Here is a 17,739-nt window from a genome sequence, read left to right on the forward strand (position 1 = left end):
CATGTATTGATACTGAAGAACTTTCTTTAAAATAGAGACCAACATCACAGAGCTTCTCTATTTGGTAAGCAACATAGATGTGTGAAGAATGATGGGTTAGCCAACCAAAGAACATAATACCTAAGTAGCGCCCCCTGCCCATCTAGTCCACCAGTCTATTCCCAAATGGCCAGAACCACCAGAAAGAAACCAACGACTACCCCAGCATATGGCCTTCAGAGGCAGCTCTTCCCCCATCAAAGCTAACAGCTATTGATCCCCCTGGCTGACTCCAACTTTTTTGAAACTAGCCAAGCAGGCGGCCACACGTCTTGTGATGGCAAATTCCAGAGTTTAATTATGTGTTGTTAAAAGTAATCCTTCCGCCTGTCCCGATTCTTCCAGGATTCAATTTTATTGGATAATTTTTGGGGATTGGTAAATAGGACTTTGGGGAAGGGCAAAATACTTTGAGGGGAAAGAACTGCAACCGAACGGGAGGCAGGTGTCAAGATCTAATTCTCTCTCCCAAGTCCCAACGGTTTGGTAAGACCACAACAAACAACAGGTGGAAGAAGAAAACAAGCAGTGCTGCGCCTTTAAGACTCAAAGCTCCGGGAGAGGATCGTGCAAGGGCGGCGCTTGCTTTTGCTTCATACTTTGGAAGAAAGGGTACATTTCAGCAAAGCCCACCCGGCTGGAGCGGAGAAGGAGGGCTCTCCCCTGTTAGTTCTAGAGCAGCGTCCGTCGGGAGGAGAAACGGGATCGCGTGCGTTTTTCCTCTCTGGCACCAAACAACTATCGGAGTAGCGTTTGGGTCACCCCAAAACCACCTGAAGCAAAAGAAGGAGCGCCAGGGAAAGTGGGGGTCGGATGCGGCTGGGGTGGGTGTGAGAGCAGGCCCTTCCGAGGAGAGAAAGCGGGGTGGGCAGTAGCAACTACAAGGCTTCTGGTTGTACTAAGAGTGGGGAGTGGGGCAAGCAAGCGAGGCGCCTTGCAAGACGCAGGTGGATGGGCGCGCCTGGAGATGACAGTAAGCAGGCCGGGATTACCTGTTGGTGGGAGTCGAGGGCTCCGAGGCATCGAAGGAGGGCGAGAACAGGTCAGAAAGGACCGTGCTGTCCCCCGCTGGCTCTTCACCCTTACTCTGCTGCTGTTGTTTCTTCTTCAAGCGCCAGTGCCCGAAAGCCGACCGCTTCTTGCTCTCTCCGGAAACGGTGGTGGTGGTCGTCGTGGAGGAGCAGCTGGCGCGATGTTCCCGCCGCCCTTCTAAGTACGGCGACGGACAAGGAGAGGAAAGTGGCGTGTCCTTCCCCAGGTCCGGTTCGGAGTCCTCGGACTCGCTCCTATGGTGGAAGAACCGCCCGAGCCTCTTGAAGCCCCCTTTTTCCATGCTGAGCAAGCGGACCTGAGGAGGATCTCCGGCGCGGCGGTTCCAAACCGCCTTTGGCAGGCGGCTGAAGGATGGCCGGGGTGGAGAAGCGCTCGGTTTGCACGGTCCGTCGGGAGACGGTTGAAGAGGAGGAGGAGGGGAGAAAATAAAGCGCCTCCTAAAGGTAGCAGGAGCTGCTCCTAACCGCGGCTCGTACCGCGCCCTTCCCACCTCCTTAGCTGTGCGTGTGCAAACTTTCCAGCGACACCCATGAATTCGCCTGTTTCCGCGGGTTCTCCTCTCCGCGTTTCTTCGCGCCTTTTCGCGAGTTTCATTTCTCGTTCTTGTTCCCGCGACTGCAGCTACTTTTCTCGGGTGTCGGGAACCTCTCGTGTTGCCTGTTTAAAGGGCTGCATGTACGTTATCTTGAAGCTGCCACTGCAGCTCCATTTCGCGCGTTACGTTGCCGAGTAAGGAATAGGCCAGTCTTCATCTGAGGGTGGTGACTGTCAGGCAGCAATAAGTACTGTTGTTTCTTTCTGATGGAAACGGAATTATCAACGGTTTGGGTCCCCCGCACAAGGGCTGCAAGTTTCGAAAAACCGTACGAACAAGATGTATGTATACATTTAAGGTAGTCCGTGACAGGCTGTTTTCTTCGCTGTAAAACTCCCACTCTTTCTCCATTAATGTGGCAATCCTCTTCTCGTCACTGAACTTAGATTTATTTCTGAGAATACAAGGCGTGTAGTAGCTTGCTCTGTAAACCTGATTCTAAGCTTTGCGTATTGGAAAAATGTATACATAGGAAAAGAGTAAAAGCAAGCAAGAGCGCATTGGAATGGCGGGTACTGTCATTCTATTCATCAATTGTAGGCACATTTTTTTTAAATAGTAACTTTTCTTTCCCAGATAATAAACCTGATACTCTAGGAATTACCTCCTACCCTTCAATTTATGATAGAAAAAAGTTCCTCTTTTGGCTCCAAAAGTGCAAAAATTTAAAATTATATTGATGTTTGATTAAAAATAACACATAAAGGACGTCTTTGTGGACAACAGTGGATCTTCATTATCAATAATTTGTAGTACTGCAGTGCTTAAAATTTTTTGTGTGGAATCTGAACTGATAAAAGGGCCAAGGCTTGGCCTAACTGCCTATATTTTTATTCCATGCAGGTTTCAGAAACACACATCTAATATTTAATTTCATTTGACATCTAAGCCAATTTAATAAAAAGAATAAAGGGAGTGGGCATGTTTGCTACTGCCATAAGTCTTTGTAGTCCTAGAGTTTGTCTGTCAGGCAAACCTGTGGTTTTGCCTTGTTTTCCTGTCACCTATTATTTCCATTATATTTTTTCTAGCCTACTTCCAGTTCCCTGAGAAAATATTTATGCATGACTCTTCAAAAGTTATATTAAGCTGGATGGAATTTGCTTCCAAATGAGTTAGATAGACTATTACTTCATTGAAACATAGGTTGAAATACATATTTCAGGCCAGCCATTTTTGTTTTAATGATCCTGGATTTCAAATAAAACAATTTCTTATGGGAAAAGTAAGGCAACAGTGGATCAGATGAACTGCACTTTCCTGTTCTCTTTTCAGCAATTCCCAACATATTCTACCTCTGACTCCCTTAAGCTGGCAATATCCAGGGTTTTGGGGAGAAGGAGATTTATCCCCATCTCAACATTACTGCCCAAAATAAAACAAGCCTGTTTACTGTATTTGAAACAAAACAACTCAATTTGTACCATTTACTAACCAAAACACCTGATGTGTGTTTCTAATCAGACTCAAAATTAGATCTCCATCTGTGGAATATTTTGACATTCCTACAAATTATCCAATATTATCATTTAAGAAGTATGTGGTTGGGTTATCATCCAATTATTAACAGCTTACCTGTCCACTTTTTAACCACAAAATCACCCTGGATGCTACTAGTCCATTATCATTCTAGAATAAATGTACCCAAACATAAGTAAGAATAAGCTGTTCTTTTTTAAACTGAACAAGTAGCTTAATAATAGTAAAGAAGTTGCTTAACTAACTTGGTCAAATATCACTGACAGCTGCAATCACATTTATGGGAAATGTAAAAAAAGGGACCCACAATAATAATGGAGTGAATCTTACGTCTGCAAATATTTCATTCCAAGGCTCTCCTATTTAACATACATAAGAACACTTTTTTTAATGTGGTTTGAAATGACTTAGGCGATTCAGTTTTTATATTGTTTCTTTGATGTGCTTTCTTACATAGATTTAAGCAAAATGGACATTTTTTAACTGAGGAAAAATAATTGTAGGTTTGTTTTTGAATGGAATCACACATTACATTAAGCCAAAATGTTTATTCAGCTTCAGCTTGATAAATTATGTGAACCTAACCAATTGTGGTTAAGGAAACCACGTGCGAAAGTCATTAAGAAATAAATTAAACTCATCAAAACTTAAAACCAAACAGTATTTCTTAGTGAACTCTTAACTGATTGTTAATACAAAATTCAATTCCATGTTTTTTAATATAGCGGTATATTTAGAAGTGATTAAAAGTACACAAAATAGGAAACAAGTTTTATTTCAAGCCCAAAGCAAAGTATCACATTCAGATATTTGGGATTGGATTATTGAATTGGATAATTTGTAATTATTTTGAATTAATTATTCTATTTATAAGTGCTTATAATTTAGATTGTTTATTAATTTAAATAACTCTGAGTTATTCTATATTGCAAAGCTGTTTGGTGGTTTTTAGTAATTATAAGCAACATAAAAGTAGTTTCTATGGTAGGAATTAAGTAAAATTCTATAATCATTGAGTTTATAAAAACAATCACATTGAGTCTCAGGTCACCTTTGTCAGGCCTTCTGGAAGAATTCAAATTCAAGAGCTTGAGAAATAATTAGAACAATTGGATCCAACATAATTTCTAAGAATTCATTTGGAACAAAACCCAAAATGGTTTGGCTTTTTACGTTTCAGATGAAACAAAACCTGGAATGATCCTGATTTTATAGAACAAGTAGGGTAAGATGGTGGTACACCAAAACCTTGTGGTGTAACCGGAACAATCTGGAACTGAACACACTCAAAACTGTAGAAATGGTGGTAGACTTTAGAAGAAACCCTCCCATACTACCACCTCTTACAATACTAGACAACACAGTATCAACAGTAGAGACCTTCAAATTTCTAGGTTCTACTATATCACATGACCTAAAATGGACACCTAGCATCAAAAACATCATTAAAAAAGCACAACAAAGAATGTTCTTTCTGTACCAACTCAGAAAGATCAAACTGCCCAAGGAGCTGCTGATACAGTTCTACAGAGGAATTATTGAGTCTATCATCTGTACCTCTATAACTGTCTGGATTGGTTCTGCAACCCATCAGAAAAGACACAGACTTCAGAGGATAATTAGGACTGCAGAAAAAACAATTACTACCCGCCTGCCTTCAATTGAGGACCTGTATACTGCACGAGTCAAAAAGAGGGCTGTGAAAATATTTACAGACCCCTCACATCCCGGACATAAATTGTTTCAACTCCTTCCCTCAAAATGATGCTATAGAGCACTGCACACCAGAACAACTAGACACAAAAACAGTTTTTTTCTGAACGCCATCACTCTGCTAAACAAATAATTCCCTCAACATTCTTCAACTATTACAAAGTCTGCACTACTATTACTGTTAATCTTCTCATCACTCCTTATCACCCATCCCCTCCCACTTGTGATTGCAGGACTGTAACTTTGTTGCTTGTATCCGTACGATTTATATTGACTGTTTCCTAGTATGATGTGATTGTTGATTGTACCCTATGACTATCATTAAGTGTTGTACGTTATGATTCTTGATTCCTAATGAATGTACCTTTTCTTCATGTATATTGAGTGTATTTACACCAAGACAAATTCCTTGTGTGTCCAATCACACTTGGCCAATAAACTATTCTATTCTATTCTCTATTCTATCTATTGTTGTTGCCTCCATTTCACCTCAATAAACATTCATTCTCCATGGTATTGATGTTGGCTTCTTGTATGCTCCTATTCCATACTGCAAGAGTTGATGCTTGCAAGGGGAAGGGACATAACACACTGTTTTCTAGTGATTAAGCTTCTTCCTGAATGGACACTTCTAATCAGAGTTCAGGGAAGGAGAGTTTAAGTCCTTGGCCATTCCAAGAATCCCAGAGTCTGCCCTTTACTATACTTTGCTTAACTGCTGGGAGAAGTTATCTGTCAGTTTCAAGTTAGGTATCATTAGTGAATTGATTTTAACCAAACATATATGATCATCCCAGGCCAAGAAGGAAGGGGCAGAGGGCATTCCGATCCAGTGACTGGTGATTGTGAGGGACAGTATGGAAAGAAACTTAGAGTGGATCCTGGCAGGATGTAATTGTTTTACAGAAAACATCTAATTCTGTGGATGTTGTTTCTGGCAGAATGATGTTATCTTTCGAAGAGCTGATAATGTGATTTGGGAGTTCTCCCAGATACATGGTTCTTGCTATAGTAACTGTGGCCAATTGTGGTTAATCTGCAACTTACTTCCTTTCCTAGATACAGCAGTGAAAACAGTTATCCGTGTGTGTGTTTGGACTATTGTGATTCATGGTATATGGGGTTATCCTTGAAGACAGTAGGAGCTGGAGCCCTCTGAACCAAGTGGTACATACATTATTGTAAAGATAACAAAATGAATAATTTGACATAGGGTGACTGTTCTGTATTCTGTACAGTGGTAGATTTCTTCTGTACAGATGCAGAACATCCATAACAAAGTATTTTTATTGGTTCATCAGGTATCCTCATAATTCACATTTGTGCTGAAGTTCTTCTTTAATGACCAATCCTTTGCATATCTGTCTTGCAGGTAAAAAGATGGTTATCTCCTATCCTTTTTCCCTCATCTCGTAGCGGTAGAAATAGAACAGTTACCAAGAGTCCATGAGTTCAGCCAAGAGTGAGGAAAACTCCCCCAACCCATTGAGGGTCAATTTAGTGACCAATCTGGATTACAGATGTGGTCACGTGAGATGGACTAGATTTCCCAGGATACCTTAACTACATTTACCATGATGCATTCCCTTAAGGGGACAGCTCACAATTGCTACCTAACTATCCAATTCCCATACACTGGCTGGACAGCACAGTGACTGAGTCTAAATCAGGTGCTAAATCATATCACTGGATTCAGACATTACACTAAATTGTGCTTTGTTTTAGCTTTGCATGTTGTACAGACTTAGCCATTGTGATTTGCATAGTTTATTGATCAGCCCAAAGAACTGTGAATCATTTAATGTTATTGTTCTTAGTTGCGGTCGTGTCCGACTCATCGCAACCCTATGGACAATCCAGGCCTTCCTGTCCTCTACCATCCTCCAGAATCCATTTAAGCTTATGCCTACTGTTTCAGTGACTCCATCAAGCCACCTCATTCTCTGTTGTCCCCTTCTTCTATTGCCCTCCATCTTTCCCAGCATTAGGCTCTTCTCCAGTGAGTCCTTCTCATTAGGTGGCCAAAGTATTTGAGTTTCATCTTCAGGATCCGGCCTTCTAAAGAGCAGTCAGGGTTGATCTCTAGGACTGACCTGTTTGTTCGCCTTTTAGTCCAAGGGACTTGCAGGAATCTTCTCCAGCACCATAGTTCAAAGGCCTCAATTCTTTGGTCCTCAGCCTTTCTTATAGTCCAACTTTCACAGCCATACATTGCAATTGGGAAAACCATAGCCTTGACTATACGCACTTTTTGACAAATAGAGTTAAGGAATTAGATCTGATAGAGTGCCTGAAGAACAATGGACAGAGGTTTGCAACATTGCACAAGAGAATCATTTAATATACCATTGTTAAAAGATGGCTCAGCATAAACTCCATTACTGTTTTAAAGAATGTTGCCTTGCAGAATTATGTTTATCTTTTTGTGTTTTCAATCTATAATTTATTGTTTCTTCCAATACACCTGTATTTCTGATAACCTGAAATACATGCTAATACAGTATATGGTTGCAATCTTGATATCTGTTTAATGGTGTATTATTATACAACTTTATGTTAATAGTTGGGAGGTTTAGAAGTTGTACGTTATTTTCAATTTAAAAGAAAAGCTAATAGTTATTCACTGTGCCAGGCTATTTTGGCTCAGAGAAAGAAAGCATAAACTGATTTACAAACTGCAATGCTTGGGTTCACACATCTCAGTGTTACTTTTCACAGCCAATTAGTATTACTTATGCCACCAATTGGGGCACATGCTACCAGGTCTCCCCCTTGCAACACTGCACACCTGACAACATTTTGAGATCACTGGAGATGTTTGCTTGTTCAGTGCTTAGGAGTTTATGTGGGGAATACACACACTTGTCACGAGATATCAGTCCTGTGTGTCACCCTGACACACAGCACATATTTTTATACTTAGCACTATTGATTACAATATAGCACAAAACTTTACTTAAGCACACACACAGAGTCCTTTTCATTCTCACAAACTCACTACAGTAATTGTTCAAGAAACCTGAGAGAGAGAGCTTCCGGTTTGAGTTCCTTCGGCAACAGACAGAAATCCGCGATTGTGTGCGGTTTCAGTCTGGGCTCGCCGCTGGAGCACCCTGAGCCAGCTGGTTTTGGGGCTAAGCCACCCCGTAGAGGTGGTGAAGAGGGGGGAGACTGCCAGCAGGGTTGAGGAGAGCCACATCTTTCCTCCTCAGCTGGCCATTACTCCCTTTCCCGAAGGCAGTTGCAGCGGTGGTCAGAAATGGCCACTTCAAAGAAGAACTCGACCGGAAAAGAATGTGCAGGAGGAAGATAAGAAGTGAAAGTTTTGCCTGACCGGGTTAAATTGCAAAAGCAACAACTAAGGTACCCTGGAATTTAAACTTACAAAAAAATAACATCGCTCCCAAAGAAGAGTCAGAAGCAGCGAAGGAAAGTGAAAAAGGAAAGGCTTGGTTTTTTTTCTTCTCTCCCTTTCCCTATACTGACAACTAAGAGACTTAAATAAGAAATCAGAAAAATCCGCTTTGACATCAACAGGCAATTAAGCTGAAAATAAAACAAAATGTCAAAGAGATAATAAAGATTTCTGGACACTAAATTTTTTTTTCAGAAGCAGGAAGGGAGAGGAAAAGAATAAAAAGGAAGGATCTTGAAAGAGGGAGGAGACTGCCTGGAATTAAAAAGAATCTACAGTAAAACTTCAACAAGACTTCTGAAAGATACATTTTAACTGAAACTTTGTAACTAAATAGTAGAACCCCAGGAAGAGAAAGTGAAAAAAAAAGAGCAAAAAGAAACAGCTTGCGTGTATTTGGATTATTTGGTGATCTTTGGATTCTTGGTTATTGCATTTGAATGACTAAAATTAACCGGGTGGTTGTTTAAAAATTTATACAATGGCACTACTTCTGGATGAATTCAAAATGGAACTTAAAAAGTATAAAGAAGATGCACAAGAAGGGAGGGGTTCTTTTGGCTTCATTTTTCAATTCTTAGAAATGGAGATTTGGAACTATGAGAAACAACAAGAAAGGTCTGCAAAACAAGAACACTGGGACAAAGAAGAAGCCATCTTTAATGAACAAGTAATTCTATGTGGGGAAGAAAAAGGAAAGGGGGAAAAGAGAATGGAGAATTTAAGACTTAAAAAAACAACCCTCCAAAAGAAAAATAATTCAAAAAATAAATATAATACTGGAAAGCAAAAGAAGAGGGGAATACAGAAGAGAGAAATAGAGGTAGAGAGACAAGGGGGTAAAAAGGGAAGAGAGAAGAAGAGAGGGAAGAAGGAAAGGAAAAGAAGTTACAAAGGACCGGAACAAGATATAGAGAAACAGGACCTATTTAGAGATAATGAGTGGAAATTTAACTGAAAAGGGGATTCTGTAAAGGTACATAAGATTGTATTGTTATATTAGTAATAGAAATAACTTTAGAAAATTGGAAACAATGTATGATTAAAATGAAGGCTAAAATAGTGTAATTTAGTGAAATGTTTGTTAATAAAATAAGTGAAATAAAATAAATGAGAAAATTGAATTAGGAAAGGACGGGAACATTTTAATTCGTTAATGTTTTATAAAATATAAGTGAAGGGGGGGAATTAATTATGGAAAGATTATAATTGTTCCCATAGAAGTATGATATTTAATTGAAAAGTAATGTTAAAGAAGTTAAGATTTTAATGAATATTAACATTAATGATAGAATTGAATTGGAATGGAATGTGTTGTTTTAATTACATATATTTATAATTTTTTCTTTTTTTAAGAATATAGTGTGTATTTTAAGAATGTACCAAGCAGAATCCGAATGGAAGTTATGTATTATATTGAACGTTATAACTTTAGCGTAAATACTGAAGCCTAAATAAGAGTTAAATGGATAAACTTAAAAGATATAAAGGCGTCATACTCCAATCAGTAACTACAGGAGAAACTTTGTTTAATGAGAAAAGATAATAGAAAATTGAAACCGGAGAGACAGAAAATATAAATATAATGATTTGAATTGAGACGAGATAATTAAAATAAAATTGACAAAATTAAAAGAGGGGAGAAGCTATGCAGAAAATGTAAAACAGTAATAAGATATGGAATAGAACATAAAAATGAGCATGAAATTGAATTTGTGTCTGTACGAAGAATTGTAACCTGGGATTACGCTACTTTCAAAAAAGATGTTTTATTTGTATTTTTTTTGGTGAAAACTCAAATAAAATTTACAAAAAAAAAAAGAAACCTGAGGGAGAAAATGGTTTGCAATCCAGATGGCTTCAGGTTCACAGGGTATCTTCCAACCTAGTTCTTTATATAGGGTTAGGGTTTTATTATATCACATGATATAATAAAATCTAATTAGCCCAGGGCAGAGCAATCAAGTTAAATACTCCTAAAGAAAGCAGTGAGAAAATAACTTCCATACTATTGCCTAGAAAAGTGCCAAGACATATCCAGGGAAGCTACCAAAATTCAACTCAAGGGAGATTGTTTTCCTCCAGTGGTACCACAGAATGTAATGTTTATATCTCATATTGCATAATTCTAAAAGGTAAATAAGTCTTTTCAAAATGATGAAAAACAACCCTGACTATTAATCAAATATTTTAATTCAGTTATATTGGCGGTGTCACTAAATAAAAAACTAGGTTGATGAAAAATTATCTCAGCTAATTTGGATGTCTGGAAAACTGTTGACATTGAAAATTCTATAAACGAATGAAAGAATAATTAGATGGTGATGGAAAAGGTACTATCAGACAAATATTGCAAAATCCAGAACTGTGGCAGAAATTTAAATATATATTAAGTATTATAAATTCACCATTCATATTATGAAGAATATGGTACACCTTTTAAAATAATTGTGGATCTAGAAAATGATATAATTGCTCAATAAAACCTCCCAATGAATGGTAACGAATTATGACAATAGAGGAATATTCACCAGAAGAGTTAGAAATATTTCTAATAAGCTTTAGTTGCTATAATTTTTAATGAGTAGATATTTTAATAGATATTTTACAGTTATAAAATGTTATGTCCAATTTTTTTTGCCCAACAACAGATATATTTGCACAGCCAGATTCTGTGAACTTATATTAATCAATAATTTGGTTATATGAATATTGTACAGATATAGCATGAAGAATGCATTTGAAAATATGATTACACAAACCACTTGTAGCCAAAAAATTGGCAAAAAATAAACAAAAATTGCATAAATTTCATAATTAATAAAATCATAAATCTTCAATAGCTTTTATGTTTTTTTTATTTTTTATTTTATTTTTTATCAATAAAGCTGCAACTTACTACCTGCAGATCCTGAGGCAATCCTACATAGATATGAAATATCCACATTAATACAATTTCAAATGGATTGGGTGCCATAAAGATTTATATTAAAATCACATTTGTGTAACACTAAAGTCTTCTACTATGGATTAAAAATTCTTAATTTTTTAGTAAACAGCAGTCCAGAGAACGTGAGTAATAGTGACAATATTCTATGAAGAAAAGTTTCAATACTCTGCTGTGCTTACATTGAAGAGCAATGGGGGGGGGAGGGGGGCTTCAACCCTTTAAAATATAAACACATGAATGTTTTAAAGACGAACATAAAAAAATCCAAATAGATATAATTTTAAATGAGATAAGCAAGAAATTACATGGATGGCTATTTAACACAATTTTCCTTTCCAGGCAAGGACGATCATGCAAATTACTTAAAAATAATAAGATGCAACAGGCAAATTAAGTGAAGGCACAACAGAGGAGAAAAGAAAATGCAACTTTCAATTCCTATGTATATTGTATAGAGTTATAGACTATTATATGGATTATGTGTTTTAAGAAGGGGGAAAGGCCAGGTGCTTATAACAGTGTTATTCTAAGAAGCCAACACAAACAAGGTTGTGCTAAAGGATTATACATAGTTCTAATATACGATGTTTGTTTGAAATAACGAAAATGATAACAAAACATATACTTTCTGATAAGCACATACCTCTTTAATCACACATCCCTCTTTCTGCACTCCTTAGTATTAATATAATCCACCCCTCCCTTATTCCATTCTCTTGCTATTCTATTTTTGACAGTTCAGAACTTATGATTAGCCTTCTCATGTTTTTTCCTGCACCCTGAAATATTCTCTTCCTGTTTTGTACAAGCATTCCTTTTCTGCACCTTTTACTTATAGAAAAGGTGATGGGAGGAGGTGCAGTTGCCCCTTATACTTAAAGCCATAAAATACATCTGAGAGCATGTCTTTGAACATTTTAAAAACACTTATTATATAAGCCTGTTTAGTACAACACCATTTAACATCAACAAGCATCAAAGTAACTAGAAATACCATTGTGCTACTTACTTTTCTTACATTGAGTATCAATATCTTTTAATAAAGCACTTACAATTTATTTCTGTACCATTTTTATAGTTTATACTCTTAAGGCATTGGAGATACTGTATAGCAAAATGTTGAAATATATAATGTTGAAATATATAAATATATATTTCAAAATATTTGAAATATAAATATATTCAAAATATAGCAATATGTTGGCATAATAGGTACAGCCAGCTTTTCAAAAACAAACCAGCTTGCCCAAAGGGTATTACCTGACTTCTGAAAACCAATAGAAGAAAAGAAAGGAGTTCCATCAGATTTGGGGCAAGGAAGAATTTGGTGGGTTTTGCAAGAGAGTTGGCAGAGTCTGATACTAGAGTAGTGATTTCAGGAAACAACCCTTGAATTTTTAATCAAAATACCATGTAAATGCATCATCCATGGATAAGCTTACTCTCAAACGTTTTCATTTTCAAACTGACTGATCTACACTTAGATATTTTTCATGGTATTTTGATTAAAAATGTGAGAGTTGACGTATGCATGGATGAGCTTATCCACAAGCATATATATGTCAGATAGAGATACTTTTAAAAAGAATTAGCATATATACTCGCAAATAAGCTCATACACAGATATGCCGAATCCAATTCTTTGGGTGCATTTGGCTAAAGTTCTTGGCTCATTTACAGATATACATGGTAATTTGGTTTTATTTAGAATTGCACCAAGGTTTTGTATATATTTTTTTTTTAAAAATCTTTTTTACTGCAAATTGTGTGGAAACTTATACGTCAACTCTCACGTTTTAACCAAAATACCATGAAAAATATTAAAGTGTAGATCAGCCAGTTTGAAAATGAAAACATTTGAGAGTAAGCTTCTGTCAGAGAGACAGAATGTCAGAGAGCAAGCTATGATCTTTAGCTCCCTCTTATGGTAATTTGCAATATAATCAATCAGAATATAGTATAAATCAATACAGATTTTGTCTTAAAGCTACAAACATACATTGTTGGTTTATATATTGCCAACCCAACTAATTGGTGGACAGATTCCTAACAGAAGGATACTGTAAAATATCCATTAAACCCCACTCTGGGGGAAGGATACTGCAAAATCCCATTCCCTCCCCCCCACTGACCTGCTTTCCAGCTCCATTCTCCTGTGCAAAGCAACCAAAGAAGACCCAGCCAATCAGCTGGGACTCTGGAGGCAGAGAATAGGTGGAGGCAGGGCCAGTCAGAGGTGGAATTCTGAACTACTCAAGATTTCCGCTACTGGTTTTCCAAACTACTCAAAATTTCCGCTAACGGTTCTCCAGAACTGATCAGAACCTGCTGAAAACCACCTCTGGTGCACATACAAATCTATGCTGCAGGCTGGCCTTTGGATTGTTAAAAGATTAGAAGCATCCCAATTTTTATGGCCAAGAACTATACTTTACTTTTAAATATTTGTTGAAACTTGAAGGGCTGCAAGGGCTGCATTGTCCAACAATGCAGTGATATTGACACTGAACAATTTTTTTTTTTTTTTGCCACAGTAGAGATAGTCCTTCACTTACAACAGTTTCTTTAGTGACCGTTCAAGGATACAGCGGTATAAAAAAAAACAACTTATGAGGGTTCTTCACAATTATAACTGTTGTAGCATTCCCTTGGTCATGTTATCAAAGTTCAGGTGCTTGGCAGCTGGTTTATATTTATGACAGTGTCCCAGGGTCATGTGATCCCCTTTTTGCAACCTTCTGACAAGCAAAGTCAGTGGGGAAGCCAGATTCACTTAACAACTGTGTTACTAGCTTAACAATTGTGATCATTCACTTAACAACTGTAGCAAGAAAAGTCATAAAATGGGTCAAAACTCACTTAACTAATGTCTCGCTTAGCAACTTAAATCTTGGGCTCAATTGCAGTTGTCAGTCGAGGACTACCTATAGTGCATTTGAAGACCAAAAATGATTGCTAAACCTTCCAGAGATCTTACACACTTATTTTATCCCTTATTTTTGCAAACAGTAAACACAAAGCAAAACATCGTTTTGCAGTGAATTGGTTATTTTGACTGTCAAATTTCACCAGTGGAACCTAAAGGTTTACTGATAGTACTGCAAAAATGACTATAGGACCATGAGTTTGTTGTCACTGAATTAAAAAATAATTCCACCTTTATTTTCATTTAGCTGAGAAACAGGTTTGTTTTAATGTTGCCTAAGCAGAAGAGAGTCTGACAGTACAAACCTATCAGGTAAATCAGTACAAGATTATAGTCTGAGACTGTCCTGTCTTCAAAAGACATTACTACCTCATGACATATTAAGTAGATCCCTCAATAACAAGAGCTGTTTGATATTTTAATATTATATAAAAGGTAGATGTTAAAAGAACAAATTAATATGTCTCATCAACTAACCATACTTTGATGTCTGGGATCCTTGTTTTCATATAAATACATTGGATTTAGTAACGTAAAATAGAGATGGTAAGAGTTTTATGTGGTTACCAGCCTCTCTTGCAAGTTTCCCCACCCAGTGGAATTTAAATTCCACCAGGTTTAAATGTAGATATTTTAGGTTCATAAGATATATATTAAGACTATTCAGAACTAGCACTTGAGTTTCTTTTTGGAAATTTAATGAAGGATGAAATGCCCCCTGTCTAGCTTATCCTTACTTTTCAGTTCCTTTCGGTGCTGCAGGAAGCCACAGTAGTAATGAACAAATATATCATGGCAGATTGTTAGTACTGCAAAATTGTTCTGATGAATTATGCTACAACTACCTAGCTTTAGCAACAATCAACAGCTCTTCTTCCTTTATAAACATAGGTTCATGATAAACTGGAAAATACATAGGGACCTGACAACAAACAGGAAGACAAGTCTTTTTAGATGGTAGCCAAGCATAATCACACAGTGAGTTTTGGATTAGTGTGATAGATTCTCCAGAAATTTCTGAAATCCAAATGGTTTCATTAACCTGCATTAACCATTAAGAGAATACCAGGTTTTCAGGGCCAATGCTTCTTAATTGATCTCTGATTTCTCTAGATATTATTGAAGATGGAATGTATTTTTTAGAAAATTAATGTTTAGAAGATGCTAATATTAGCACTTATATATCATTTCATGGTGCTTTACAGCCCTCCCTAAGTTATTTAGAGTCAGCATATTGCCCCCAATCTGGGTCCTCATTTTACTGACCTTGGAAAGATGAGTCAATCTTGAGCTGGTCAGGATCGAACTCCTGGAGTGAACAGTGACTTAGCCTGCAGTACTGCATTCTAACCACTGCACCATCTATATTGTGGAGAACAACTGTCCAAGCTGGGAGAAGGGCTCAAGCAGGGAATTAGTCTGGACTTGTTACATAAACACAAGAGGATAAGGTCTGACATCTGTTCACCACTCCTGCTCTGAATGCCTTTAACCCTAATATGTCAAATTTCCTAAACAAAAGCTGCCAGTCTGGAAAGATTCCTGTGAAATAGGCATAGATTAAAATAATAAAGTGGCTAGTGGCTGTTTGCACCTGACAAATATATCCTAATTTCAGTCAGTTAGGAATATTTTGTATCTTGGAGTTGAAAGTGCTGTTTCTTTTGCATTTTTGGAAGATACATATGAAATTATGTTGAACAAATCAAATCAAAAGCTGGTATTTTAGCAAGAAGCACTTAAACCATTGTGGATGCTTATACATATAAGTGTGAGAGCTGCTCTCCAATGTCCTGGGTAAATTGATACATCCTGATTTATAAGTGGGTATTCTTTGAAACCTATAGTTAAAGATTTATTTTTTCAAAAAAAACCTTTGAACTGAGTCTCACACCAAGGAACTTCATGAATATTATTTTCATAGCAATTATACAGAATAATCATTCTGCCTTCTTCCAGATCTTTTGTTTGTTTGTTTGCTTGTTTGGCTTCCCAGTCTAGCCTAAAGAACTGGGATTTCTTGGTGAAAGAAATCTCCCCAAGTATTAAATACAGATCAGGGACTACTGAGTTTTAAAGGTTAATCAGGGTTGGCTACCTGAGGCCACTTAACTCAGCTGTGGGGACTGTGTCAGGTTCAAAACCTAAAAGGGCTATGGGGTTCCTAGTACTCTATAACAGGGGTCTCCAACTTGTGGACTTCAACTCCAAGAATTCCTCAGCCAGAAAGCAGTAGTATTTTTGCCCTGGATTGCAAGATAGCTGTGCAATCCTGGGAGAAGACATTTTTAGTCTAAGGAATGCAGTCAGTCTGACCTGCCATGTATGTAAAGCATTGTTTTGCCTTTATACCTTAGGTCAAGGGTCTTCAAACTTGGCAACTTTAAGACTTGTGGACGTCAACTCCCAGAATTCCTGAGCTAACAGGATTGGAGGAGGAATTCTGGGAGTTGAAGTCCACAAGTCTCACAGCTGTCAAGTTTGAAGACCCCTGCCCTAGGTGCTATAAAGTTGGTGATTATAGCAAACCATCAGCTGATTTGATTATTTATTCATTATCTACCATTAGGAAATGCACTTTTAAAAAAGAAATATATAGCAAGTCAACTTGAAAGTTCAGCCCCAAGTTCAATTAAATACTTTATTTTTGCTTGAAAGTACATGAAAGAGTAGAAGCATACTAACACAGCAACTATTTGGGGCCAAAGGGTATTGGGTGTGACTAAGTAAAAGAAAATAATTTTGGGTTTTACTATTGCAGTAAACAGTTTATATTGTGTCTGAAGCAAGCTTAGGCCAAGAATTGTTACACAACTATTGATGCAATAAAGATATTACCCAAATTACAGCAGCTATTGCTAAGTCTATATTTTAGTTTTTTCAGTGGTATCACATATTTATTAATTTGCCGTGATCTATAACATTAATTTATTTAAGTTATAACAAAAGAGAGACTTAGGCTAAACTTAATACTTGGATTTAAATTAGCCCCACCCCACCCCTAATTCAGAGTTTTCTTTTTCATGCATATACAAGAAAGCAGGTTGCCAATAGTATGGTTAGTTGGTTAAATATTTGACTTTATTTATTGAGAAATAGTATTATAAACATATCCATGTATCTGATTAACATAACAATATTAGCCAGTGATTTACCAAATTATTTTGTCAGTTCCCTTAGATGGGTGAAAGTAACTACTCCTTCATATTATCATGCACTCTACAAATCTATGTTAGATCTATGAAGTTGTTGTAAGATGAGGTTGCACAGTACTACATATTCTATTTCTTCTAAATGCTTAAAATAGACAACTAGGAGAACTGGGCCAGTATTCACAGGAGACAATCACAGCTGGTTATTTTAGTCTAAAGTAGCAATCTATGATTCCAATAAGCATAGTGTGGAAGCTGATATTCTTCCAGTGGAGACACATCTGAAGTATGTATGACTTCAAACTTTTCTTGTTGCTTCCAATGGCTCCATGACAAAATTAACTCCAGCAGAAATCAGATCCGGCTAGTTTATTACTTGTTATTGACTCACAATCTGGAAAAACAGAGAGAGATGAT

At 37.2% G+C, this 17,739-nt stretch overlaps 1 protein-coding gene across 1 annotated transcript in view; it reads right to left on the reverse strand.

The window, feature by feature from the left end:
* Positions 1 to 1,745, reverse strand: part of CRYBG1 (crystallin beta-gamma domain containing 1) — a 112,232-nt gene extending 110,487 nt beyond the window's left edge. The window contains exon 1 of the mRNA XM_026726663.2: positions 1,032 to 1,745. Within this exon, the coding sequence (XP_026582448.2) occupies positions 1,032 to 1,372 (341 nt within the window). The 5' untranslated portion in view covers positions 1,373 to 1,745. The remainder of the gene's footprint in view (positions 1 to 1,031) is intronic.
* Between the last annotated feature and the right edge of the window lie 15,994 nt (positions 1,746 to 17,739).

The sequence above is a fragment of the Pseudonaja textilis genome, chromosome 1, assembly GCF_049901715.1.
Source record: "Pseudonaja textilis isolate UNSWEBS1 chromosome 1, rPseTex1.2, whole genome shotgun sequence".
Classification (NCBI taxonomy): Eukaryota; Metazoa; Chordata; class Lepidosauria; order Squamata; family Elapidae; genus Pseudonaja; species Pseudonaja textilis.